A 27513-nucleotide genomic window follows, 5' to 3' on the forward strand; every position below is an offset into this window, starting at 1 on the left:
CCAATGTAGACTTAAATACTATTTGATATATTATTATAATAATAGTATATAAATATATGATAAATGCAATTTGAATCTATTCATGTCCCCAGTAGACAATCCTGTAAGTGTCAAATGTAGTCAGGTGTAGTGTGTTGTGTCTGTCTGATGTTCCAGCACAAAACATTTGAACAAATCAAGAAAAAATCTTTTGTACAATTGCTTTGCAGTCAGCTTGTAGGGGCAGGGAAAGGAGGCCCTGTGCCAGTCAACTGTTGTTTACTTCACTGGTATATTCTAATGTTCTGATCATTGTAGGCACTCTTAATTGCCTAGATTTGAAGTACCAGGGTTCATCTCCCTTGCTTTTCTCATACAGTAGCTGCTGTTATTGTTACAGACTAAAGAAATTGCTTCAAAATGATCAACCTCATACAAAAGTAATTAAGAATGCAAATAAATTGCTATCTGTATCCCTTGTTCAGGTTTCAAGCTGTTAGGAAGAAGTTTGTCACTGAATTAAAGGAACTGCGGCAAAAAGAACAGAGTCCTCATGTAGTACAGAGTATCATCAGTTTGATTATGGGAATGAAGTTTTTTCGAGTAAAGATGTATCCTGTGGAGGATTTTGAAGCATCATTCCAGTTCATGCAGGTAAATAAATGCTACAGAAAACTGAAATTAGTATAATTTTAAATGCTTAAGTCAATAAGTTACAATGACACTTGCTGTGATCAGTCACTCCCTCTACTTGTGTGCCATCCTTCATCCTTTTCTGTTCAGTTCCTGATTTTTCAGAGGTGTGAATTACCTGTTTCTCTGCAGTCTGCGAGTACCTCTCATCAGGAGAAACCTCTCACAATTGCCTTAGTAGTGTGGCAAACCTCTAATATATGAATTTAAGACTGAATGAAAATGGGCAGCAATCAAATAATTTTCTGTGTTTATAAAGGCAGTGTATTAAAGGAAAAGAATTATTTGATACATAATTTTTTAACAGATCAGATGCCAAGACATAATTTTTCTTAAAAACACTTCACTATGGATTATTTATTGCGTATGGAATATTTAATTATTCTTAATTTTATTTGCATCAAATTCCTTTGAAAATGAGAATTAGTATATACAAATAAAATATAATTTTCCAATAATTTTAATAGAGATAAACATTAAATTTTTTTAAGCTTCAAAATAATCTGAGGGAAAATGTGCATATTTATATTCTTTTGTATCCTGAGTACTCTTTATATTCTGAGTAAAAAGTAAATAGTTATCTGGTATTACAAATGTTCTCCTTTCTATTCATTGAGCTGTATTGCTGGGCAAACAGGTTTTAAAGTTTCTTATGTTTTGTGAAGTTGATACTGCTAAGGAATATAAAACTAACTCAAATACATTACATATTTTAAATTAAAACAGGCAACTAATGTTAGACTGCTAGTGGTTTTTATGGCGTAGTTACATTTGTATTCTTTTTTTCTAAATATTTTTCTAATGTTTTCTTACTAAGGAGTGTGCTCAGTACTTCCTGGAAGTAAAAGATAAAGATATAAAACATGCACTTGCTGGGTTGTTTGTGGAAATTCTCATACCTGTGGCTGCTGTAAGTATTTTAATCCCCCCTGCCATACTGTTCCTCCCATTTTCAATTGGGTTCTCATTATTAAAGTTCTTCAATTAATCCTCCAAATATTAAATTTTTATAGATTCAGAAAGACATCTGGTACTGAGGAGGGCTCACAAGGAGGCTGAAAAGGGACTTTTTACAAGGGCATGTAGTGATAGAACAAAGGAGAAGGGATTTAAACTGAAGGAGGGTAGGATCAGATTAGATTTTAGGAAGAAATTCTTTACTGGGAGGGTGGTGAGGCACTCGAACAGGTTGCCCAGAGAAGTTGTGGATACCCCATCCCTGGAAATGCTCAATACAAGGTTGGATGTGGCTCTGAGCAGCCTGGTCTAGTGAAAGGTGTCCCTGCCCACAGCAGAGGGGGGAGTTAGAACTAGATTACCTTTAAGATCCCCTCCAACACAAACCATTCTGTGGGTGTTAGATTACAAGCGCCTTCACAGTCTTAAAGGGAAATAGGTTGGCTTGTGTGTTAACTTGTTTCCAAAGTTTTTTCAGAATTTTTCAAAATTGTCTGTTTTCTAGAAACTTTTATTGCCAGAGCATTGTGTAATTTTATATGTGCTCTAAACGTTTGAAATTTCCTTGGTTTAAGATTTGTTTGCTCAAGGGTCTTGCTGACTTTTCTTTATTAGCTGAAACCTTTTAACTTCTTTCTGTAGTAAGTTGTGTAACGTTTTTACGGTCTGATAAGGAAAGTGTGAACTTTTATGTAGGAAGGAAGAATGTAGGTTTTGGCTAATTAAATAAAAATCATTTGAAGAGGTGAATGTCCACTAGATTTAGTCCTTTATGTGGAGGAGCAGTCAATCATCTCCTCTGTGTGTTTTAAATTGAAAAGTAGAAATTTCACACAGCAGCCATGAACAAAGAACAAAACCTCATTATCATCCCCGTGTCATATGTACTGTGCCTATAATGCTGCTTGTGGGAATGTTTCCATCAAGACAGGCTTTCTTTCCTCCCAGGCTGCTTTGCTTGGTTTTTTGAAGCATGTTCAATAGGTCAAGAAATTTATGGCACCTGAGTATAATTCAATTTCACCATTTACCACAAGCTCAGTTAATTTCATCATAGTAGATTGATACTTTCTAGGATTGTTGTCTAAAATGCTATTTGTATTAGCAGATGTCAGGCCACACTGTGTTTGACATGCAGTCCCAAAAAATGGCTGGTTGTGGCTCTATGTTGCCACATAGATTGTAGTGACGTAGCTTGCTATAAATGGAAAACTGGGACATGTAGGTCTTGTTTTGTAGAACAGGATCTACTAAGAGTAACACACTGGGTGGGTGTCCCATCTGAGCAAGATAATAGGAAAAGAAAGATAATTCTCTCTGAGTTCTTCATCCTCTTTTAAATGGTTTACCTTGCCCTGGGCAAATGCTTCTTTCCTTTCCATGGTCTCAGTCGTGGTTTTTTGAGGTGGTTTTTTGGTCTGGTTTTGTTTGTTTGTTTTGTGTGGTTTTTTGTGTTTGTGAGTTTTTTGTTTGACTGTTGTTGGTTGATTGGTTAGGTTTGGTATTCTTGGGGGTTTGGGGTTTTTTAAATTATTTTTAAATTACAAAGGAGACAATCTTTTTTCATAAGACATAACTAGGAAGAGGTGTTTCTAAGTAGTAACTATTTATGGGAAGAAGTTTTGAATTTACCCAGGCATGCTTACACTCTTCTAGAGAAGAATAGAAGAATTTCTTCCCTATTAAAGAGTGAACACATTCTGTCATTTTGAATTCCATAGTTGCTTGGCAGTTGGAGTGGGAGTGCTGAGTGAAACTACTTAGCATTTAGGTAAATGCAAATATTAGTTTGCAGAATCATAAACGTTATGAAAGCTGCCCTTGAAATAAGGAGGAAGAAGCAGCATTTGGGAGCTGGGACTGTCCTCTGGCAAGGGCGGAGGCATGAACATGGGCTGTGCAGAGCACAGTGGTGCTGTGTGATCCCTTCCTACGAGCACAGCCTGAATCAGCGCTTCAGACAGTCGGGGAGGGAGGCTTGATCTTCCCTTCTGACTCATTGAGTCTCTAATCATTTCATACAAATGGAGCTTCTTAAATAGAAACTAAGAGCTCACTCCCAGGCTGAGGTGCAGTTGAGCAGGTTAGTCATTCTCTTGGAAGATGTGAGATGCAAGTTTGAATATTTTTGATGCAGCTGAAGGAATTGAATGTAGATTTTTCTGTATCTTGGATACAGAAAATCACTCAAGTGAGGAAGCTGTTGAGTTTCAGCATTGAGACTTCTTTACTGTCATTCTCTTGCTTAGTCATTCAGGGATTTTAAGAAACCTGACCTGATTTGGACCCTGCAGGTATGATGAATCACAGCGTATTTTATAGCAGAGAAGTTAGGGCTGCTCTGAAATCCTAAGGTTACATCCCAAAGCAACAATGCGGTGGTGACAACAGCTGACTGATTTCTCATGTGGAGCTAGCAGAGTACTAATCAACCTATAGCCTAAGAATAACAAAAGAGAAATAATTTGGTACATAGGAAGTGATTTAAATCGTAACTACTTTCTCACTTCTTTCTTTGTGGATCTGTACACATTACAGAGATACATGCTATTTTTATGCTTCTACATCATGAAGGTTTTAGAGTGTTCTTAGCAAGATGGACATGACTTTTCTTTATATAGTGTTAGTAGATATAATGTTTATGTAACATTAATAATAATAAATAATAAAAATAACAAAAATTATCTTATGCCGTAAGGAAATTATATGTACAGAGGACCTCTTTGAAAAAAGCCATTTCAGTCTCCAACACACCACCCCTCAATTTGATAAATAAAGCAGAAATAGCTTAAAACAGTAGGTTGAGAATAGTGTTTAAATAGATCATCCAGGGGATCCAGAGAGAAGCCTAAAGAGCCTTGCAGAGGTTTCAGTAAAGAGGGTGGTAGCTGCCTGGATTGTGGAAGGAAGCTTGTTCTGTGTGCAAGAACAGAGTGGGTCAGAAGGGTGTAGGGCTCCATGTGTGTTTCATTAATTCTGAAAGCTGAGCAAAGACAACTTGTATGATTGGTTGACTGATAATCCTGTGGATTATTTTTTAACTTTCCAGTTTTCAGTATTAAAACCAAGAAGAAAACAGGAACAGTTAAGAGGGGAACTGTGAGAGTTACAGATACTAATTTTTTGAATAAATGTAAATATGCATATGAAGATCTTCAGTGTAGTTTTTGTTAGTTGGTATCAAATACATTTTCTTCTTTGAGTATGGAATAGAGACTACATTCCTAAAACAGTTTATTTTAGTGGGCTGTTTTGTTGGGGTGGAGTTTTTTCATGTTTGTTTTAATTGTTAATTTTAACCATATGGTAGTAGTGTATGGCATGATTTCTTATGCTTCTGTTTATATTTCAGATAAATACACTCAAATACTTTCCTAATGTGAAATTTAACTTTTGAATGGTTTTGAGTTCATAGACATCTTAAGGTATATTTAAATTGCTTTCTGTGTAAATTTTAAGACCATTAATTTGTGTTTTTTTTTTTTTTTAATAGGCTGTTAAAAATGAAGTGAATGTGCCATGTTTGAAAAATTTTGTGGAGATGCTTTATCAGACTACCTTTGAATTGAGTTCAAGAAAGAAGCACTCGCTGGTATTTTAAAGAAATATTTCAACTTCTCCATTTTGCTTATCTTAAGCTAGTACATTATATGAGGAAAAGCTTATCCAGCCATATTAATTTAAATCTTAACGTCTCAGTATAATTAAATTGCCACAGTGTATGTGCATTTGATCTAATTTTGCTTTGTTTCTTTGTGCAGATATGTGCTCTTATCTCACATGTGAGATTGTCTTGAAATCAGTGCTTGGTTTCGATTATTTTAATGCGTTTTAGCAGAGTTATTTAACCTAATATCCTTTTAGTAAAAAACTTGCATTCAGAAAGTCTGAATTTATTTAAATTAGGGTTAATTAAAAGATGCAAATGTCAGACAAGGCTTTTGCAGTAAAATAGCAGCCTCTTAATAGCCCTGCTCTGCCTGGTTCTCTCCTCTCTTCATACACCTTGTTTTTCTTTTTCCGGTATTTTTTTATTATCTCTTATTTTTGCAGTATTTGGTTATTTTTGATGACTATGACAGCCATGTTTCAAATAGATTCACTTCACTTTGCTGAAAATGTAGAGCTAATTTTTGCGTTTCAGTTGGCACATTCAGTAAATGCAAGTGAATTTAAAATGTTTTATTCTCACTTTCATGTTATGGACAAACTTTACTTTCTAATATGCTGCACATATAAAGCATATATCATTGTATTTGTTAAACTCCTTATGTAAGAATAACATAAAGTGGTTGATATTAGTATTCAAAATGTCATTTTATTTATGAAGTTAGAAACATTGTATCAAGAGTACTATTTACCTACTCATCCTTTAGTTTTGCTTCATAACAAGAAAAGCTGCAGTCAGATTTGGTACTAATCACCATTATATGTTAAAAGTATGTGGTACTTAAACAAATCTTATCTTACTAAAGCAAAGCTAAATCATACTCTGCATATTCACAGAGTATGATTTACATTGTGGTTCATTCCTCACTAAAAGTAGAACTTGAGTAGAAGTAGCATTTCTGACAACTTAAAGTCTGTCTGAGTTTTTACTGAGTTTATGTTTTACCTGCATACTCTTGGAGGCAGTTCACCTGCCCAGCATGTAGAACTACATGAATTGAGTCCTGTGGTTGCAGGGAAAGCCTGAGCATTGTATGAAGGGTCAGACTGCTCACAGCCCTTGTTTGAGATCAGGCCTTGCTGGGGGATGAGCTTCACCTTGGTCCCACTGCCCCAGTCTGTCCCCTTGAGCTCTTACAGCACTCAGGAGTTACCCAGGGCACTGTGCCTGGCACAAGTGTCCCAGGGCAGGGGAGAGGCTGCCATGCAGTGCCAAAACTGTGAGAGTGAGAGGCAGCAACCAACTGTGTCTCATTCTCAATGTACAACACTTAGGAGGTCTGCAAAGAGCAATTTGATCAATTCTTTTTCCCCCCCTACTCATAGGCTTTGTATCCATTGATCACCTGCCTGTTGTGTGTCAGTCAGAAACAGTTTTTTTTAAATAACTGGCACGTTTTCCTGCAGAACTGTTTGTCACATCTGAAGGTAAGAATCCTTTTTAATTAAGGAACTGTTGCAAATCACTAGCATCTATTACAATATACTCTCAGCATTTTTGTGCCAAATAAACAATGAATAATATTTGGCTGTTTAAAAGGACACTGAAATATTTTTCTAAAAAGAAATTAAATGTTTCAAGTCTCTGTATTAAACTTAGTAGTAGTAAGTTTTTGTGATGCTATATCGTGTTGGAAATAAGTGTGGTCCCCTTGGGGATTATCACTTTTATTGAGTAAAATCTGCAGAAGTATCTGCTAATAAGGGCTATTAAATGCCAGAGAAAATACAAACCTTATTTCTTAATGTGCAAATTATATGTGAGAAAATAAGTGACTTGTCTGCTCTTCTAAATAGAATGTATAGGAAGTGCAAACTTTCTATCTCTTGTTCACTTTCTGAAGGAATAGAAAATGAACTGTGAGACCAGAAAAGATGTTGTAGCTACCACCTGTGATACAAATTTAAAAAAACCAATTACAGTGTCCCTTTAACTTGTGCCTTCTGTTGATATCATTGTAATCATCAATTGGTTGATAAAGACATCAAGATACTTACAAATCAGTCACTTTCTTGTAGTTATTGTACATGTTCTTTCCTTGATTATGATGAACATAATTCATGATTTTGCCTAATGTATTGATTTTGAAAATGTTAATAAATTCTTTGATCCTCCTTCACAACACTGATTCTGGTTAGCTATGAGTGACAGTTATGAAGCTTATTCATAAAATCCGTAAACCAGCATGAAGTCAAAAGGAAAACGGTTTAGCTGCTTGGATTGTTTTGGGTCATTTTGTTCTTACAACATCTTACATACCTTTCTGTTGCTTTTTGGGTTCTGTATATTTTTCATCTAACATTACTGCAGTTCTTTTGCAAAATTTGCCTTGATTTTTGTTTTGTGGTTTATTTTGCTTATGGAAGCTGCTTGTGCTTTTGTTTTTCAAGCTTTTAAAAAAACTCCTTACAATCTAGGAGTTGCCTTTTTCCGGCATAATGTCCATTGCTGGTAATGGATGTGTTAAACTATAAATGCCAGTGAGTTTAACTGGTATTTGCTGAGCATGCATTTTATATTTTACTTAGATTTGTTAACCACTAACAGCTTAACACATTTACTGTAAGGCTCTATTCAGCAGAAATTCCACATATGAATTTCTGCAATTCAGAATTTGCAGTGTTATGATGCTATGCCATCAATGAGTTCTTTAGGATATTTTATGCCTTGGTTTAATTTGGCACACCAAATACCATGAAGTTTTTTGGGTGCCTACCTTGTTCAGAAACCTTGTTGAGCTTAATCTTGAAAAATAAAACCCCACTATCCTGATGTGTCTTACGAATTAATGTGTTCCTTTGTTTCTGAAGCTAATTAAATGCATGCACTCTGTAATAAGTAATCTCATTAATTTATAAATCTAAATTTCACAGCAGTTTAGTCTTTCGGATTTCCCCTCCCTCATTTTATTTCCTGATTTTCTAATGACTAAAATTATTTCATTTGGAGTTATTTAAATATGTAAAATGAAATAAGAAATTCCAAATCCATTGCCTCTAGTGTCCTTGTTATTAATAAAGTAATTTTGAGAGTTACTAGGAGATACTTGGAGCACTAATAGGATTCATCTACCCCTACTGTATTTGCTCAAATTAACAAATTAGGAATTGAAATAATGCTAACACTTAGAGTCTGTCACAGGATATTCTATGAAGAGTACAGGCATGCTAGCAAGTCACCAAGAGGTAACGTAGGTCATGGATTCATGGTGCTCTCTTTATTCCCTGGTGAGTGCCCAGTACAAACTCTTCTTTAGCCATGAACACCACGTGGCACAGTGGTGACTGAAATGAGCCATTTTCCATTTGCCATGGTGTGAAAGCTCACACCTTTGCAGTGGCTCCAAAGTACCTGATGCAGTTTGTTCATACCCTGCCTTACCTTCTGGTGCTATATTAAATTTGATAATGCTCCTAAAAGTGCTCTGAATCCTAAACCTGGCAGTATTTATGGTCTTTGTAAACTCTCGGTGCTGGATTTCAGTGCGCATTGCCTTTAGTTATCCTCAAAGCAGGCTTAGTGTGTGGGGAGAACATCCTAGCCTTGCTGAAAGGAGCAAACCTAGTGGTCTGGACCATTGCAAATAGCACATCAGTGAGTTGTAAGCGTCAGTTGAGACCAGGAGTGTACAAAAGGGTTGGTTTCTTTCTGCTGTGTATATATTTAGTTGGCTTTGTCCCACAAATCTGTTGGGATGCTGTTTCAGCACTGAGCCCAGCAGGCTTTTTTTTAACACACTGTAGTGTAGGCAAAATTCTGAGTTTGTTCAGCAGACAGTAACACTGGGTCAGTATTGTAAAACACTTTGCTTACTTTTTTTGACTAGTATTTACACAGACTAATTCTAGCAAGTTTGTCAGAAAGTTGACAAATTCTTGGATGAATCTGAGTTGTGGTATCTTTGCTACCTCTTCTGGAGGGAGGAAGGATCATTTTAAAAAGCTGGAGAAATGGGAGAGAACAGTGTCTGTCATTCTGCACCACTATTGGCTGAAAAAGAGGTTGTTGGTTTTTTTTCTCACAGTTTACCTTTAGTGTCTGTTACCACAAAACCTTAAAAGTTGAAGGAACGTTTTCTGCCACTATAGCAAACCCTTTATTTCTACTGAATAGAGTCCTTGCTAGACAGCTATCTGTTGGTTTTGAGCTTTTTTCATCTAACATGCATGTGCCTTCCATTCTCATGTTTGTTATGTTTTGCTGTCTCACATTGCTTTATTTAGATGCCATCTAACAACAGTATCAGAAAACAAATAGAAACACTGCAGGTGAGTTAATATGTTGTTGTAACTCAGTGAAATGTTGCTTTGCCTCATGTAATAATGTTTGTTTTGGTTTTTTATGTAATTTGTTGTATTTTGTGCTTTCCTTTCTTTGTAAAATTGCTGTTAGTACTGTTAGAAGCAATAGGACTAAGAATAGCTCATGTTTCAAAGATGTTTTTCTCTTGCCAGGGAGTAAAGGAGAAAGATGAGAAAATTGACTAATACCAGTTTTTCCTTTGGGGTGAAAGTGTGGCTTTGTGAGATTGATTATTAATATCACAGCTGGTTTCCCTGAACAGCAATGCATGTTTCCTCTGGAAGTAACTACCTATTCAGATGTATGGGTTTTTCTGTTACTTCATTTTAAAAAGTGTCTTGCATGTGAGCAAACTAAAAACATTTTCACAATTAAAAAATGTAAAATTGATTTGCTGTAACAACTTGCAGTGCACTAACATGAAAGACTTTTACACTGTTGGTTTTGCAGGTTTTAAAAAGTAGAAATTGTTTTAGTTCAGAACAGAAGAAAAGTTTAACATCAGTATTAAAAAGTACTTTCTTCAGTAAGTGACTACATTTGACTAACATGGAAAAAATGCTATTTTGTTCCTTGCCATCATTGAAATTTGTTTCATTGACTCATTTTAATGTGTCATGTAAAACCACCGTAATTTGCTCTTACGTTTTTGGTTTTGTAACAGATATTGTTCCTGACAACTTTTTTCATAGTCTGCTGATACCATAATTTATGTTAAAAAGTTTTAGGATTTTAAACAAAACTATGTTTATAAAAACCCCAGAAAAAAACCCCATATAGAGTACTTTAAAATCTGACAGACATCATCTAAAAAAGACTAAAATTCTGCCAGGTTGTTGAATTACATAGCCATCTATTCCTTATTCTAGCTGCTCTAATGTTTAAGAGAAAATTCTGACATCTTAACACCAAGTGTACATGCAGTGTTGTAATTCAGACCCCAAAAGCAATTTTCTTATAGCATATTTGTTTAGCTCTTCATTATAGGAAGTGATTCTGAAAATTTTCAATTTTTAAAATAATAAAAGTACTGCAAAATTTATTTCCTAACTCTTTTTAAAAGGTGAATGCCTCTATATATGTTCCTTTGCTTCCTTTATAACAAGCAAACTTTGTAATGACTACTCAGAAGTAGCTGTATTGGATGATACACCTGCTAACAGATGGAACATTGTTTACACATTATTCAACTATCTGCTACCTCTGCAATTTTTTTATTAGATGATTGAAAGCCAACAGTAATTTTTTTGTTTGTTCTGGACCTGTAAATTAAGCTCCCCTGTAGAATATCAGAAATTAGAAAATTGAAGCATTACTCATTTCCAGATGCATTTCAGATAGACTTTGATAACACTTGTACCTATGAATTCCCCAGCCTGCTTCGACAATCAGTAATTGTCAGCCTGTAAATACAGGGAGTAATAATATTCTGGGTTTTTTGCTGTTTAAGCTGATTAGAATCAAAGCTATCACACTCTCACCTCTGGTACAGTTACATTTTCTTCCTCCTCACAGTAGCACTGCAGGTAAATTAACTGAATAGTGAGACATTTATCAGTGTGAATATTAACCAGGGACAGGTGTAACTTCTTACTGGATAGATTTTGTCCAGATCACTTCCCTAAATTTACCCACTTCTTAGTTATAGGTGCTAATTCAGAGGTGATGGCAGCACACATTGATGTGTGAATGGAAGGTAGAACAGCATTATCACTGATGAAAACTGGGTTAAGTTATTCCCTCTAATATTCTGGTAGTCAGTCTTGTGTGTTACTTGTCTGTCCTACTTTGAAATACCACTTCTGCCTCTGTGATTCTGTGATAGGCTTTTAGCCTTTCTTAAAATAAGATGCTGCCAAAAACCTGTAGTCTGGACCCACCTGTGTTAAAAACACCAAAATTACTCTCCTTTGTGTATATAGTCTTTTACACAGATGTGGACATGAAGTTATTTTGATCAGCTTATGGGTACAAGTTGGACTTTCTTACTGCTAGAGTTAATATAGAGGGAGCATTGAGGTTGTGAGGGAGAGAACCATGAGTGAGACCATCTCGTTTTGAACAGTATGGTTTTAGTTCCATTTAAACACTTTGTGAATGTGCACTCCATTTGTCCTGGAAGGACAAAGTCATCTGCTATTCTGACTCACTGGCACAAAATATTAAATTAATTATGTTCAAGTCATCATACAGATATGTCTTGAAACAGAGAGACTTCACTGGAAATGGGGAAGTTGTGGTTTTGGGGTTCTGTTTTTGCTTTTTTGTTGGTTTTGTTAGTTTGAATTGGGATAATGCCTAAAAAGTTGATGACTGGGAATCATTTATTATATTCAGAAGTTTATATTTATGGCCAAGTCCGGGAATCTTGCTGAACACTTCTAGATTTTAAGTACTCCAAGAATCCCTATTTGGAAAGGAGGTTTCTGGAGCTGATAAAAAAATGTTAGTTACTTACTGTTTTACACAATTTAAGAGCTTAGAGGAGCAAAGTTAAACTCATAGTAGCAGCTTTAAGACAAAAGTTATTTTGCATCCAGTACATAATTTAAACTGAATTGTGCTGCTAGATTTTATATTAATTAAAGAAATGGTAGCATAATTGTAACAATAAAAATTTATTGAAAGTGGACAAACACTAATACAACCTGCAGGAAGTGTCTGCGTTGTCTGAAGCCACACCCAGAGATGCATCTTTGTGTGCCTTCCCTGTTTTGCATTCTTTTCTTCTGCACCTGCTATTGTCTGCTGTCACAGGCTGAGTGATGAAATGAGACCACGTGCCTGATCCAAAGCAGCTACTCCAATGTTTTAGACAAACTATAAATTGGTTTGCTATGAAGTAGATATTTGTTACCAATGGCTTTCTGAGAAAAGTTGTTGAAAGCAATATACTCTTGGTGTGTTCATCTCAAGAGGAATATCTGCTTTTTAGTTACTGCTCTGCCCTCAGATTTAGAAATGTGTAAAATGAGCTGGAGTAACTAGTTAAAAATTTAAGATTAGGAAATATGCAATACAGGCTTGTTTTTATGAAAAAAATATCAAAAATTTGTAATCAGTATTAAACCCATCTACTTTCATTGTTTAAAAAAATATTTTCAAAAGTAAATAAACATTATAATAGAATTTTGTCAGTGTCTCACAGGCAACAGTAACTGTATTTCTAAATTTATTTTACAGAATAAAGATCCCAAAATGTCCCGAGTTGCACTGGAATCTTTGTATAGGTTATTGTGGGTTTATGTTATTAGAATTAAATGTGAAAGCAACACTGTAACTCAAAGGTAAGTTCATTATGCAAAGTATTTGAAACTACTAATGATGGAGATTTTATTCCAACCTAGTGATATCAGAAGAGAGCTTGAAGCCAGCTCAGGGATGTTTTAGTCAAGTAAGCAGGGGACCAAACATTTTGTCTTAATCGAGAAAACCAAAAGCCCTTGAGTACATTGATGGAAAGAAGGAATAGAGTCTAGAATTGTCTTTGTGGGGATAGAATAAGGCAGAGAGATAAGCAGGAAATTTATTAAAGTTAAAAGGCACTAATGGTGACAGAACAAATTGGGTGTGAAGTGTCCATCACTAAGTGTGGACTGGAAATGAAAAGGTTTTCTTTATGATTATGTATGATGAGAATTTGGAATAGTAATTCAGATTTTGCCCCCTGACTATTAGTAACTGGTTTAAAACAGGATATTTTTTCAGTTCAGATCACCCATGATCCTATTGCCTGTGACAGCTGGGGCTGTGCTTCTTGTACGTGGTCCTACCTGTATAGGCTTCTGTATTATTTGATAGTAGCCCCACACACACACGCTTCCAGATTTGAACTGTAACATCTGTGCTGTTCAAAGGAGCTATTTTTAAAATATCTTTTTATTTCTTTTTGTTTCTAAATTCTTCTAGCCGTCTCATGAGCATTGTATCAGCACTTTTCCCCAAAGGATCGCGCAGCGTGGTCCCACGAGACACACCTCTGAATATATTTGTAAAGATTATTCAGTTCATTGCTCAGGTAAGAATACATCTAGGTAGAGCTGGAATAGTAGGATGAACATTATTTGGAAGAAATATAAGTTCAAGGTTCATTTTTGAAATATTTGTACTGGATTAGTGGTCTCATATCTTGAGTAGAATTTCTCCAAATATGTGTAACAAATGAAAGAATTCTTTCTAGTAGGGGCAATTTTTTTTTTCTTTTTAAACTTCACAAACTGTTATGTACAAACATTATGATGATTAGTACTTAAATTTGTATTGCACTGTTGGGGGCTGTGTGTTTATATATATATATATATTTATATATGTTTGTAATATAATTACTATATTCATTATGATATTTTTATAAGGGACAAAGCATTAGAACAGTAATACCTACTTACATTTAGCCTGGACACTGGCCTAAATAGACAGAAATAGTATGCAATGAATGCAGTAGTGTATAGTCAGCATTGCATTATGATTTATATTATTTTAGGTACTTCTCTTGTCCTAATATCAAAATGCAAGATAAAAGCTCACAAGATGAACTTTCATTAATTTTTAACCTTATAGATTAGAGACATCTTTTCCTGTCTTAAAAATAGCTTGTCTGTGCTTCAGCTTTCAAAATTATTTGCTTTTGGTCATACAGGGATGAGGCAGGATACACAACTCATCACTGTTTGTTTGTTTTTGGTTTTTTTTTTTTGTTTGTTTTTTTTTTTTTTTTTGTTTTGTTTTTGTTTTGTTTTTTTTTGTGGTTTTTTTTTGTTTTTGTTTTTTGTATTGTAGTAATTTTTTACACTTTAGGGCTTCTCTTTATCCCAGTTTTTTTTTCTATAACAGCTCATCTTATTTGTAGAAATGTGTTTGATCTGAGATTAATTGTCTGGGAATTTTTTCAGGAGAAATGGTTCAACCATATCAGGGGATGAGCTGTGTTGAATTGTACTAGATTTAAAAAAAAAGTCATAAGAATAAGGAGGTAAAAATAAATAATTTATAAAATTTTTTATAACTTTTAAGACATGATATCCAGTAGCTGTGCTAAGTCAAGAAATTATGCATATTAACAGAAAAGAAATGATCATACAAATCTATTTTCCTTTATAGGAACGTTTGGATTTTGCAATGAAAGAAATAATATTTGATCTTCTTAGTGTTGGAAAATCACCTAAAACCTTCACTATTAATCCAGAGGTAATAAAAGCTCATTACTTGCATGCCATGAGAACAAGGCATTGGGGGATTTTTGTGGGGGAAGTGGTTAACTTCATTTGAGCCAGGTTAAAAGCAGATTAATGAGGATCTGAAGGAGTGTTCTGCTAACACTAAAGAAGTAATTGTTGTTGTGCACTGTTGCTGTTTGATTTTAGGTGAGCAAGCCAGCAGCAGTTCTACAGTTAAGACTCATTTCAATAACAATTTCAGGAAATATGGGTTTTTTTGTTACAGTGTAACTGTAAAGCATTTTTTCAGGAAAGTCATACCTAGCTTTTCAAGACCCAGTCTAACAGATGGGATGTTTAGGAATGTCTGTCTTCAGTGTGTTGCTCTAGAGGTTCATATCAAATACTTGAGTGCTCAGTACTATGAAATATTCTGTATCTTAGCCTTGGCCAAGTCAGTTCACTTGAATCAGAGTGTGGAGTGGCACAGAAATCTTAAGCTCTATTCTTCTTACTTTCATTACTCTAATATGTAACATTTAAATAAGGTCTGTCCTGCTGTCTGTTTAAAAGAGAGGAAAAATACAATTTGTATTTTGTCTCTGTGTTACTTCAATATTGTAATGTTTTCTTTTTTCTCTTTCCTTTTTTTGTTCTTGAAGAGGATGAATATTGGCCTCAGAGTCTTCCTTGTCATAGCAGATAGCTTGCAGCAAAAAGATGGTGAACCACCAATGCCAACAACAGGAGTTGTTCTTCCATCAGGAAATACTCTACGTGTGAAGAAAATTTTTCTTAATAAAACACTGACTGATGAGGAAGCAAAAGTTATAGGTATGTTGTATTCTTTTGTAAGTTGGCATTTCAATATGTATGTATATATTCCCAATTATTCTCAAGCAGTACATTAGTGTAACTTTATTTATATATTTATTTTAATTGCTAGCAGGAATTACTTTGGTTCTTAGAGAGGGCTGCTAGACAATATTGGCCCTCTGGTGTCTCAGACTAAACCCATGTCTTTTCTTAAAGTGTTTTGCACTTACTGCAAAATATGCACAAAGTAGTCTGAGTGCAGTGAGTGTGGTAAATAGCGTGGCAAGTTTTTTTTCCTTGATATCACTCTAAAATGTCCCAAATGTCTCACAGCTGAGTGGAGTAAGACAATCTTGATCGCTGTGCCTTGTTGATCTTCTGTGAATGAGGTAGTCATCTTCAAAGGATTGTTTCAACATGTCAAATTTAAATTAGAACTAAAAAGCTTGGAATTGAGAAAATGAAGAAGCAGCTAATGGTTACTTCATTGCTTTTGTTTTTTCTGAAGGAAACTTCTACTTTTGTATAATATCTCTTATTTATATATGTATAGATATATATTTCATATATACCTGCATTTGTTTTGACACTTAAAGTATGTATTTCATGTCATCTGTGCAGTAAGAAATTTGTCCTAAGCTGAATAAGTGGCAGATATTTTAATAATAATATGAAGAAAGGTGATGGAACTCTTTGACTTTTCAGGAATGTCTATATACTATCCTCAAGTCAGAAAAGCACTGGATAGCATTCTTAGGCATTTGGACAAAGAAGTTGGAAGGCCCATGTGCATGACTAGTGTGCAGATGTCCAATAAAGAGCCAGAAGACATGATTACGTAAGTACTGAATTGCAGGATTTTCACTGTCACAGTAGCATCACATTATTTTTATTCTCTAATGTTGGAGATACAAGCATTAAAGTGTTACAGTTGTGGGTTTTTTACTGGACTATTAAGTGAATGTTAGTTTCAGTAATTAGTGATAAAAATGTTTGTTACCTCCATAGTTATGGCATGCAATTGAAAATACATTTCTAGTGTACTGAAGTAGATTTTCCTGTTTCTTTGTTGGTTATAAACTGCTTTTGTAGGGGTGAGAGAAAACCTAAGATAGATTTGTTCAGAACATGCATTGCTGCTATCCCAAGACTGATTCCAGATGGCATGAGTAGGACTGACCTCATTGAATTGCTTGCAAGGTAAGAGAAAAGGGATTCTGCTCTTAGTGGATGTTCTTTTTCAAACGCTGCGTGTGCACAATTGCCAGTGCCCTCACTATTCCGCGTGAGTCACTGCATGCAGACTCTGTCCTTGCTGCTCCTGCCAGCCTTCTGCAGTTGGTCAGGTTTTACTGGCTATAGTAACAGGAAGTAAATTAATCCTGCAGACCTTGCACTTATTTTTAGAGAGAGTATTTTGAGAAGTAGGAATTTATTTCTGTTGCTTTGTTTTTTGAATGTGTTTTTTCTTTTTGTTACAGCTATACTTCTTTTCCTTTCTTTTTTTTTTTTTTTCTGTTGCAAATACTATAAATTTTCATAAAGTCATTCTTGTTTGACATTACCAACATTTGAGACAGGCATTTGGGGGAAACTTTAGTATTTTTCGCTACTAATCCTGCTTTGTTTTTCCATTTATCTGTGATCCAGCACTACCCATATTCTTCCATCTCTTATCTCAGTTTAAATTGCATGTACATTATCAGTACTGATAAATAGTTGAGAAGATTTTTTAAAATTTTTAATGTGAGAATAGTCTGGCACAGAAATACAGGACAGCTTATAGCTTTGAAACTATAAATCCATTTTCATATAATGTGTTGAGTTACATATATAAAAAGTTAGTAATAACAGAATAAGATTTTTCTAACACTCTTTCTTCAATGTTTAAAATAATATTAAAAGACATGAAATTATTAAGTAATAATATAATACTGGAATAGGTGTCTTCTGTCATAGCAGGCTTAGATAATTTTTAAGTATATGTGCAAAGGATTTTTTGTGAATTTTTTCTCGTATCCAAAGTAAATGTCCTTTTACTGCAAAACAAATGTGTTATTTTCAATTTTAATTTGAGGAAAATAGTCTATACATCTCAGGGTGCTAGTCTGCTGAGCTCAGACGCATGCAAAGATGCACCTTTGTTAAACATTTGATGGTCTCTCTTGAACACAGTTTATTTGTGTTAAGTTTTGTGAAACCTTGCATTATTTTGCTGTAGTAGAAGAGCCTTCTATTACTAGCCAGTTTCATTTTTATTCAGTGCAGAAAATGAATCTCTCTGGAACTGTTCTACATTGTACAGTAAATAAGGAAGAGTAAACACCAAACTTTAAATGAAAAAGACTGGTTAAGAGTATGCTTATCTAGGGTGATGATACCAATATTTTTTCTAAACAGGCTGACAATTCATATGGATGAAGAACTTCGTGCCTTGGCTTTCAATACACTCCAAGCATTAATGCTTGATTTTCCAGATTGGCGGGAAGATGTTCTTTCAGGATTTGTTTATTTTATTGTGCGTGAAGTGACTGACATCCACCCAACGCTTCTTGACAATGCAGTAAAAATGTTAGTGCAGCTCATAAATCAGTGGAAACAAGCAGCCCAAATGCACAATAAAACCCAAGATGCTCAGGTATATCTATATAAGGTCCTTTGATGTTAAAACATACTTGGAATCTACATACAAACTTAGTAGTGGGCTTTACTGGTTTTGTTAAGTAATAAAAATTCAGCTAAATTTCTTACAGTGCTTGAAGACTTCTAGATCTCTTATTTTAAATTAACATTTTTTATCAAAATAAAATTAGTCTCAAATTATTAAGTATTATGTAAACACTAATTAATGACCACATTTTACTTACATTGTAGTTCATCATGTGTAATTGGATATATGTAGGAGTTATTAAACAGTAGAACTAAACCCATCATTTTTTACTAGCCAGTAGAAAGGGTTCAAATAATTTAATACTATCATCTTTTACAAAAGAGTATTGCATGAGGGTTTTCAATTTTGCTCTCATTGCATCATCTTGTGAGAAAGTGAAATAAAGATGTTCTTGTGGTATTTGTTTAGACTAAATTCAGAGAGGTAATAAAAAACGAAGTGACTAATATTATGTCATTATCGTAATGCAAAATTTGACCAGTAGCCAAAAATCTGAATGTTTTATGATTAAATCTGCCATTGCCAATAATGGAACTGTATCTTAGTTGTGTTTATTTTTTCTTCATTTGCTTAACTTCTGTGATGTTTTTCTTAGCGTGGTGTATCCAATGGGGCTGCCCATACCCTTCCCCTGGAGAGGACCCTTTATTCCAGTGTATTCCATGTGGTGGAAGGTTTTGCTTTGGTCATCCTTTGCAGCACGAGGCCTGCCACCAGGCGATTAGCTGTCAGCGTTCTCAGAGAAATAAGGGCCTTGTTCACACTCCTAGAAATTTCAAAGGTAAGAGTTGATGACCCATTCTTAGGCTGCCTGGTGAAACTGCTTTTATTTTGACATTCTTTGAGCTTGGTATGCTTTGTGTTTTGTAGAGTGATGATGAATTGGCTATAGATGTAATGGACAGACTAAGTGCTACTGTCCTGGAGAGTTTCATACATCTCACTGGGGCTGACCAGGTAAGACCATCTTTATGTAAAGTTGCTTGTAAATGAGGTCATTCTGTAAAGCTATCCCAAATAAACAGTATGTATTTCAAATGCTAGTGTCGCTAAGTTCATGCTAATTTTATCAGCTATTTATCACCACAAACAAAAAGGCAAAAATCTGAGGAATGTTGGGAGGTTGACGCCACCATTGTAAACTTTCTGACTGATAGCGCATTGTTACCACCACCATATAAACAGAACTGTGTTTTTATCTGTTTTTTCTCATTTTGCTCACAGACTGTAATTTCTTAAAAGCAAAGGGCACTGCTTTTTTCTGCAGTAATACAGTGTCATAACAGTCAATGTGCCCTTTATCCATGATGGATGCTGTTATAACTGTCAGTGAATAACAACTGAATTCCATACTTATGTATTTATCACTAACCTCCTAAGTATCAAGGAAACTTCTGATTTTAGGATTTTAGGAAACAAATTGGAATTCAGTAGTAAGGCTTTTAGAGTACAAATCTTTTGGAAGAATTAAATCATTATGCATGAAAGGGTCTTTTTCTAGGATTTGCTATTTCCTAATACCAGTTTGTTCACAAACAACATGTTTCTATAGCTGTTCACATTAAGAGCTTCTGTAGAAGCCCCATAAATTACTTTGTTCTCTGTTACAGGTGCGCTTTTGATACTGATACTTTATTAGATATATAACAAAAGATATTGTTGTTTAAAATACATGGGTATTAAATATTTCCTCATTGTCTTTTCTATGCACACAGACTACTTTACTGTACTGTCCCAGTTCAATAGATTTACAAACTCTGGCTGACTGGAATTCCTCCCCAATCAGCCACCAGTTTGATGTGGTCAGTCCCTCACATATTTGGATATTTGCACATGTGACTCAAGGCCAAGATCCATGGATTATAAGCCTCTCAAGTTTCATGAAGCAGGAAAATCTTCCAAAACACTGCCCAACAGCTGTAAGCTATGCTTGGACATTTGCTTATACAAGACTTCAGCTGCTGTCTCCACAAGTGGATATCAAGTAAGTTTATTTCTAAAGTAAATACAGTATATTGAGTATTATTTCAACATTAATCATCATTGTAGTGTCACTATTGTTTCAGTGAGGTAACATAAGTTTTTGATATTGTCTGTGGATTTAATTCAGCTTTATGTAACAAAAATGTAAAGCAGATTTATCTGCATAAAATATCATCTGTAGCTGACGTTAATTAATTCATGCCTGTGGCCATATTGTAGTTCAGCAAATTTGAATATAAAAGCTTGCATTATTGATGTACAAGTCTGTTCTGAATAACTTATTCAGAGTTTACTATGTTAACAATTTGGGAAGCTATGGTATGTGCATAATTGAAGAATAAATTCAGTAGAAAACCCAAGTAAAATGTAGTAAGCTTCATTTACTCTACTGAGCTCTTCTCTTTCTTTTTTAATAGCAGCCCTATCAATGCAAAGAAAGTAAATACTACTACGAGCAGTGACTCCTATATTGGGCTCTGGAGAAACTACCTGATTCTTTGCTGCAGTGCAGCATCTTCTTCAAACTCCTCCACTTCCACAGGCTCTGTGAGATGTTCCCCTCCTGAGACGCTGGCGTCTACCCCAGACAGTGGTTATAGCATTGATTCAAGGGTAGGTTCTTTTAATACTTACTGTAAATAAGTCTACATCTTATTGGAAATAGAAACACCAGAGGTGTTCTATAGTAACTATTGCGATTAGAAACTGGTATCATTTGTCTGAAAATATTTTTAGTTTTTTTTTCCTTGTTTAGAATACTGTTTTGGTTTGCTTTTCCCAGTTTGTGGTGCATATGTTTTTAAAGCAAATCCAGTCACATAATGAAGACATTTACCCAATCTCAAAGTCTTACCTAGCAGTAATGAGGAAATGCTTTGTTTGCTGTTAAAACTGTCTAATGACAGTTTTACTGTCATTAGACTTCTGTAGTTCTGAGCAAATAGCCTCTCACTTCAATAACTGAAACAGGGACCTATTCAGGCCTGATGTATCTAGTTATATTTTCCCAATCGCAGATACTTTTCTGTCTGCCTTGCTTTGTATCATCTGCAAATTATGGTTTTTTCCCTCTTCTTTGCTTCTTTTTGTTCCTCTCCTTTTTGGCTTCCTGTAAAAGGAACAACCTGTAAAAGATGTGAAGATAATTTGAGGACTATGCAGCAGATTTTTGGCAGAAGCAGCCTGTTCTTGTTTGTTACCAAGATACTTCCCCTAAGTCTGAGAAGCTATAGACTGAAAGCTCTGTTCTCTTTGAGAGCCATTCGGGAGTCTAAGGAGTTGGACACCAGAAATCTACTTCTTCCCCAAAGAAGGCAGATACATTAATGTGCAAAGCATCTGTATCACATATTGTGTAATTCATTGCCATCTGACTAGGAAAATTCAGTAATGCAAGAAATAGTTAATACCACTTTACTATTTCAGGAAATCTTTTCCATGTCAAAGATAAATTTCACTTTTATAATTTTGAGTCACTGGTCCAGTGTGAATAGACTGTGAAATTACAGCGGATGTTTTCGTGTCACCACCTTGTGGTTGCTACTTCATTGTGTTTTGTTCTGGTTTTCTTCTTAGATTATTGGCATTCCATCCCCTTCCTCCCTGTTTAAGCACATAGTTCCAATGATGCGCTCTGAGAGCATGGAAATTACAGAATCTCTTGTTCTGGGACTTGGCAGGACCAACCCAGGAGCTTTTAGGTAACTATTGTGTTTCATCTGTTTCTATTTTTAATTTTATTCTGTTCTAACCAATTCAAAGCTGGGGAATTGGAGCTCATTTTTTCTTTCCTTTTTCTTTTTTTCTTTTTTTTTTTCCCCTTCTAAAAACTTTTAAAAAGCTGTGACAACTGATTCTCATTGTCTTTTCTAGCATTTAGAGGCATGATAGAGATGGTTAGAGATTGTAAGAATTTTATGTGGAGGTCATGCCTGCATAAAGAAAAAGAAGTTAGTAGAAAGAATAAACAGCTTACTGGTATTTAAAGCTGCCCTTATCTGAAAGAACAGATTGTGTGAACTAATAACATTTGAAATGTTAATTACAATCAAGTTTGTAGGAGTTGATAAACTCTTCTTACTGGTATTACCAATTGCTCTTTATGAGGATGAATGAAGAGAGAGAACTTCTGAGGGCAAGAAAATCTCCTGGGAAGTCCATCAGGTGTTCTCTGACAGCAGCCAATCTCTGCTGCTGAGAGAGATTATGAAAGTTATAAAGTTGAGATTATGAGAGTTATTATGAGAATTATAAAGATGTACCATGCATAGCAACCAATTCTGCTTCTGCAGAAGGAACCAGGAATTGCTACTACTGTTGGTTTTTAATAAGATGATGCTTCTCTCCAGTCACTTGTGTCCCATATTATCACAGATAAAAAGTCAATATTGATATTAATGCTAGGTTCTCAGTTGTTGTATTCTGGTTTATATCCCTTGACAATCTTATAATTTTATATAATATCTGACTTTATTTGCTACCAGGATTAAAGCAAGACTTTGTGTCATGATCCTGAAGAGCTGCTTAACAGCTGTAAAGTCTAGAAAATGCTTTCAGAGATAATTTTACCAGAAATCCTTGATTTCTGAATAAGAAATCTTTGATTTCTGAATTAGAAACAACTTATCCAGCAAGTTAAAAAAAAAGATCTGATCCTCATCAGTTTTATAATTTCTGTACTCAGAATGTGGGTTTTTTTTTCTATGGCCAGCTTTTTTCTCTGTCCAGTTCATGTGCTCACACCAGATGCCAGCTGTAGCCCACCCCTCACCATTGCTGCTCTGTACTGATTTGGTGTTTAGCTTTTGTGCTTTTAGGCACTTTTCTTCCCCACTTGTTATGTTTGCTCAGGAACTTTTTCCATTATAGATTATATATATATATGCAATCCACATAAATCTGTTAGAATAGTATTTTTGTTTTGTATAGCTGATCATATGAACTCTTCTAGGTATCTCTTGATCTCCATGTAAGCTAACCCTTTGCTATATTTTAGCACAAAAAAGTTTCTTCCCAGTTATTTTCTGTGTTTTCTGTGTTTGAAAGAAAATATGTAACAATTTCTAACCATGCTTAACTTTCTTGTAAATGAGTACACCACAAACATTTGTGCAGCATTCTGATCACCTGGACTCATTCTCTGAAGAAGAAACTTGGCATGAGGTATCAGAGGAGTCAGTAATTTGCCATGAAAATTGAAGTGGTTTAAGCTTTTGATATATCTCAATTAGCACCACAGGAAGTAGAAGAATGTGTCCATTCCAACAAATCTGGAGGCAGTAGTGACTATGTTAACAAATATGAAAGTAAACCAATTGTATTTTTACCTTAGTATTTTGTCTCCATACTTCCATACTTCTGATCTCTTTGAAACGTGTTTCAGTTTTCAAAGAAACTGGTCTGAGTCCTGTCAGTGTGTTGTTACCAGACTTAAAGAATCAATATTAACAACTAAATGAATTATAACAGCTGAAAGGGCATTGTATGATAAGCTGCCAGCATCTTTTTCCCTCTAATGATATCTGTTTGTACCATGTGGCTTTGTTAAACTCTTAATATGAAAATAAATGAAAATTATCTGTGATAGAAATAAGCCATAATACTTGGAGAATGTAAATTTAGGAATAATTGTTTAGACATTAATTTAATAATCTGCCTTAAATTAGAAAAATATTTTTCTAGGAAACTTTGCTTTTAAAAGCTACAGGTAAAGAAGGAAAACCTGAGGGTGTTTTAACTTCTGTTGTAACACTAGTTCCTGAGAAACATCTTTCAGTTGAGATGTTAATTTAATGTTTGTTTTTATCCTTTTAATTATTTTAATTCAGGGAACTAATAGAAGAATTGCATCCTATAATTAAGGAAGCACTTGAAAGAAGGCCAGAGGTAATTAAATAATTTCCATTATACTCATTACTGTTCTAACTGTCTTTTCACAAAGAGGAAGTGTTAGCTATTTTCTTTAATTTGTGCATGTGAAAACAGTCAATATAACAGATAAAAAGGTGAAATATTCCTTTTTTTAAATGATTGTGAAATTTACATTAGAGGAGTTTCATGTTTGAGCTCTCGGTTATTCCTGTATCAGAGATTTTGTTTCAAATTATGGAAAAATACTGTAACCTTTTCCATCTTGTTTTAATTTCTTTAATAGTTTTACACAGTTGTTGCTTTGTTATATCATCAGTGACATTCCCACAACTAGTGGTAGCTATGACATAGAATCAAGTTTTACTGCCCACCAGCTTTGCTGGGATTTGGTGGTGGTGGTGGTGGTTTTTAGTGAAAAGGGTTGTAAACTCACCTGACTGCTCTAATGAAAATGATAGAAAGGAACAGCACTTCTGTTTCAAAATGTTACTTTACTGTTGTGTGTTGTGTCAGGCTTGCATACAAATCATAGAATCGTAGAATATTTTGGGTTGTAAGGGACCTTTAAATGTCACCTAGTCCACCCACCCTGAAATGAGCAGGAACATCTTCAGCTGCATCAGGTTTCTCAGAGCCCCATCAACCTGACCCTGAGTGCTTCTACTGATGGGGCATCTCTCACCTCTCTGGGCAACCTGTTCCAGAGTTTCACCACCCTCGTCATAAAAAGTGTCTTTTTTATATCTAGTCTTAATCTATCCACTTTTAGTTTAAAACCATTGCCCCTTGTTGTATCACAACAGGCCCTGCTAAAACGTTTGTCCCCATCATTCTTACAAGCCCCTTTAAAGCATTGAAAGTTCACAGTGAGGTCTCCCTAGACCCTTCTCTTCTCCAGCCTGAACAGCCCTAACTCTCGCAGCTTCTCTTCACAAGAGAGGTGCTCCAACCCTCTGATAATTTTTGCAGCCCTCTTCTGGACCCACTCCAATATGCCTATGTCCTTCCTGTGCTTGTGGACCCCACAAGCTGTGGTAACTTATCTTAAAAGATTGGCCCCTGACAACAAATGCCAGTTGTAGTACAGATATAATAATGCTTTTATATTCTACTCTGGTTTTCTACTTAGTTTTTCCTCTGCTTCATTTAATTTTGTGTTTCCTCTGATGGATAGAACATGAAACGGCGCAGGCGTCGAGATATTTTACGAGTACAACTAGTACGAATATTTGAACTGTTGGCAGATGCTGGTGTCATTAGTCACAGGTAGGGGCAGCACGCATGAGAAGTTGTGGATGTTTGTGAATTGTCACTGATAGACTTATGACTCAGTATAACAAGCAAAACTAATCAGTGAGTTTCAGTATACTACTAAATAAATAGACGTGGGTTTATAAAACTCAGAATTTTGTGACTTTCTAATCCCTCTTACTCCCATGTTCATATCACTGTGTTCTGTATTTTATTTAAAATGTTACTTTTCCCCATACTTTGAACAGGCAGTATGTCATGGTCCCTTTTGTTTATGTGTGCTCAAGCATTGTACCAGTTGTGCAAATCATAACTATTCTGTGATAATTTGGAGACTTCTGCCTTACTTGGAGTGCTGGTGCTAGTCAGCACATCCTATACAGAGAAGGCTATTGCTCATTAATGTTGGACTTTTGAAGGATGGAGAATGTTAACTTGGTTATTGAGATTTTTTCCTCAGTTTACCCTGCTTGTGTAGGGACACTTTGAAAGAAGTTTTGGCATATGTGTTACAAAAGTAACACATATGGAACACATAGGAAATTTTTCCCTATGCGTGTGGAATTGTGTTAGAGCAAGTAGACTAGGAGATGGTTAGCCCCCTCCTCCCACTCTGTTCAATAATGATGCTTAGACATGTATTTGTCAGCCTTAACAATATATACCAGTGTGAAATTCTCAGTCTTCAAGTGTATTTCAGAATGTTGCCTCAGAAGCATTGCTGAAATGTCTATCAGCATGCTGATATTTTAGAGTCCAACTATTAAAACCATTCTTTCCCTTATGTTTTAAGATTCTCACTAGGGCAAGGGGAAGGGACTTTGTGTTTGGGGATTTTAATTAATATTTCTAACACTTGTTCCCAGTATAAGAACTAGTTCTGTGGAAGGATAAGTGACTTCAAATAATGAGTTTTGATTCTTAGCTTGCTTTCACTGGAGCATTTTATTTTATTGCTGAAGTAGAAGCTGGACGAAGAAATTACTTTGAATTAAGTATTTGCAGTGATGAGGGTGTAGGGTTTTTTAAAGATAAAACAAGGATGATTTTCAAATGTTATGTGTAATTACTGTGCTCTTTGATTTTCTAAATTTATTTTACTTGTTCAGTGCAAGTGGTGGCCTTGATAATGAAACACATTCCCTCAACAACACTTTACTTGAGTATGTTGATCTCACGAGACAACTCCTAGAAGCAGAAAATGAAAAGGATTCTGATACATTGAAAGATATCCGATGCCATTTTAGTGCCTTAGTGGCAAATATCATACAAAATGTTCCAGGTATGTAAAAATGTAACTTTTGATTACTGTATTTAATATGCAGTATATTAAAAAAAAAAACAGACCCAACTAAACAGAAAGGCACTTCTTACCTGAACCTTTAGAATACTTTTATTAAAATAATTTGTGACATCAGTTTTGACTATAACTTTAGCAGTATGAGTTTTAAGAGGTTTTTGGTACTGTTTGGCAAAGTCTTGTTGATTGTCTGTGTATTTGAGTTCTGTGTACTAATAAATAGCTTATTCTTGTACACTGCTGGCATTAAACAGGACAACAGTAAACCTACATCCAGGCATTAGGGTGTTAAAATAATACTGGGTCTTTACATGGATTTTCCTTTTGTATTCATAGTGGTTCTGTTTGTGTTACATGCTTTATCTTAAAGAATTACAGGCAGAGTGTGTATAACTGTGGGCTTTTCTTACAGTACACCAGAGAAGAAGTGTCTTTCCACAGCAGAGTCTACGCCACAGTCTATTTATGCTGTTCAGTCATTGGGCAGGTCCTTTTAGTATCATGTTTACTCCCCTGGACAGATACAGTGATAGAAACATGCGAATAAACAGACACCAATACTGTGCATTAAAGGTATTTTAACACTTTTGAATTTTGGAAATAGATTGTTATGCCAATATGATTTAACATTTGGGCTTTTAGATGTGGTTTTCACATCCAAGTTTTAGCACCTTTTTATTCCTTCTACTTGCATGTGTATTTATGTAAGTTAAGCTTTTCCCATACTGTAACTATTGCACTTGCTATTGAAATTTCTTAAAATTACTACTGATTGTTCAATTCCTGACTTTAGTTCTTACTTGCTTAAGTTAAAGGCTTTTATCTAAATGTACATTAGCAATGAAACTGGTTACTGGTGTACTAACTC

General features: G+C 35.0%; 1 protein-coding gene across 16 annotated transcripts in view; it reads left to right on the forward strand.

Moving 5' to 3' along the window:
- FRYL (FRY like transcription coactivator) overlaps window positions 1-27513 on the forward strand; it is a 168517-nt gene that overhangs the window by 85607 nt on the left and 55397 nt on the right. For 11 of the 16 annotated variants that reach the window (XM_053974833.1, XM_053974837.1, XM_053974834.1 and 8 more), the window contains 21 exons: window positions 465-633; window positions 1490-1582; window positions 5123-5221; window positions 6625-6726; window positions 9523-9567; window positions 12785-12888; window positions 13511-13619; window positions 14699-14785; window positions 15417-15588; window positions 16276-16408; window positions 16663-16770; window positions 17971-18208; window positions 18837-19022; window positions 19112-19198; window positions 19957-20225; window positions 20641-20836; window positions 21800-21924; window positions 24052-24109; window positions 25269-25360; window positions 26455-26627; window positions 27058-27218. In XM_053974833.1, coding sequence (XP_053830808.1) covers window positions 465-633; window positions 1490-1582; window positions 5123-5221; window positions 6625-6726; window positions 9523-9567; window positions 12785-12888; window positions 13511-13619; window positions 14699-14785; window positions 15417-15588; window positions 16276-16408; window positions 16663-16770; window positions 17971-18208; window positions 18837-19022; window positions 19112-19198; window positions 19957-20225; window positions 20641-20836; window positions 21800-21924; window positions 24052-24109; window positions 25269-25360; window positions 26455-26627; window positions 27058-27218 — 2806 coding nt within the window. The other 5 variants (XM_053974830.1, XM_053974831.1, XM_053974841.1 and 2 more) reach the window with 3 other exon arrangements.

The sequence above is a fragment of the Vidua macroura genome, chromosome 4 (genome assembly GCF_024509145.1).
Source record: "Vidua macroura isolate BioBank_ID:100142 chromosome 4, ASM2450914v1, whole genome shotgun sequence".
NCBI classification, from domain to species: Eukaryota; Metazoa; Chordata; class Aves; order Passeriformes; family Viduidae; genus Vidua; species Vidua macroura.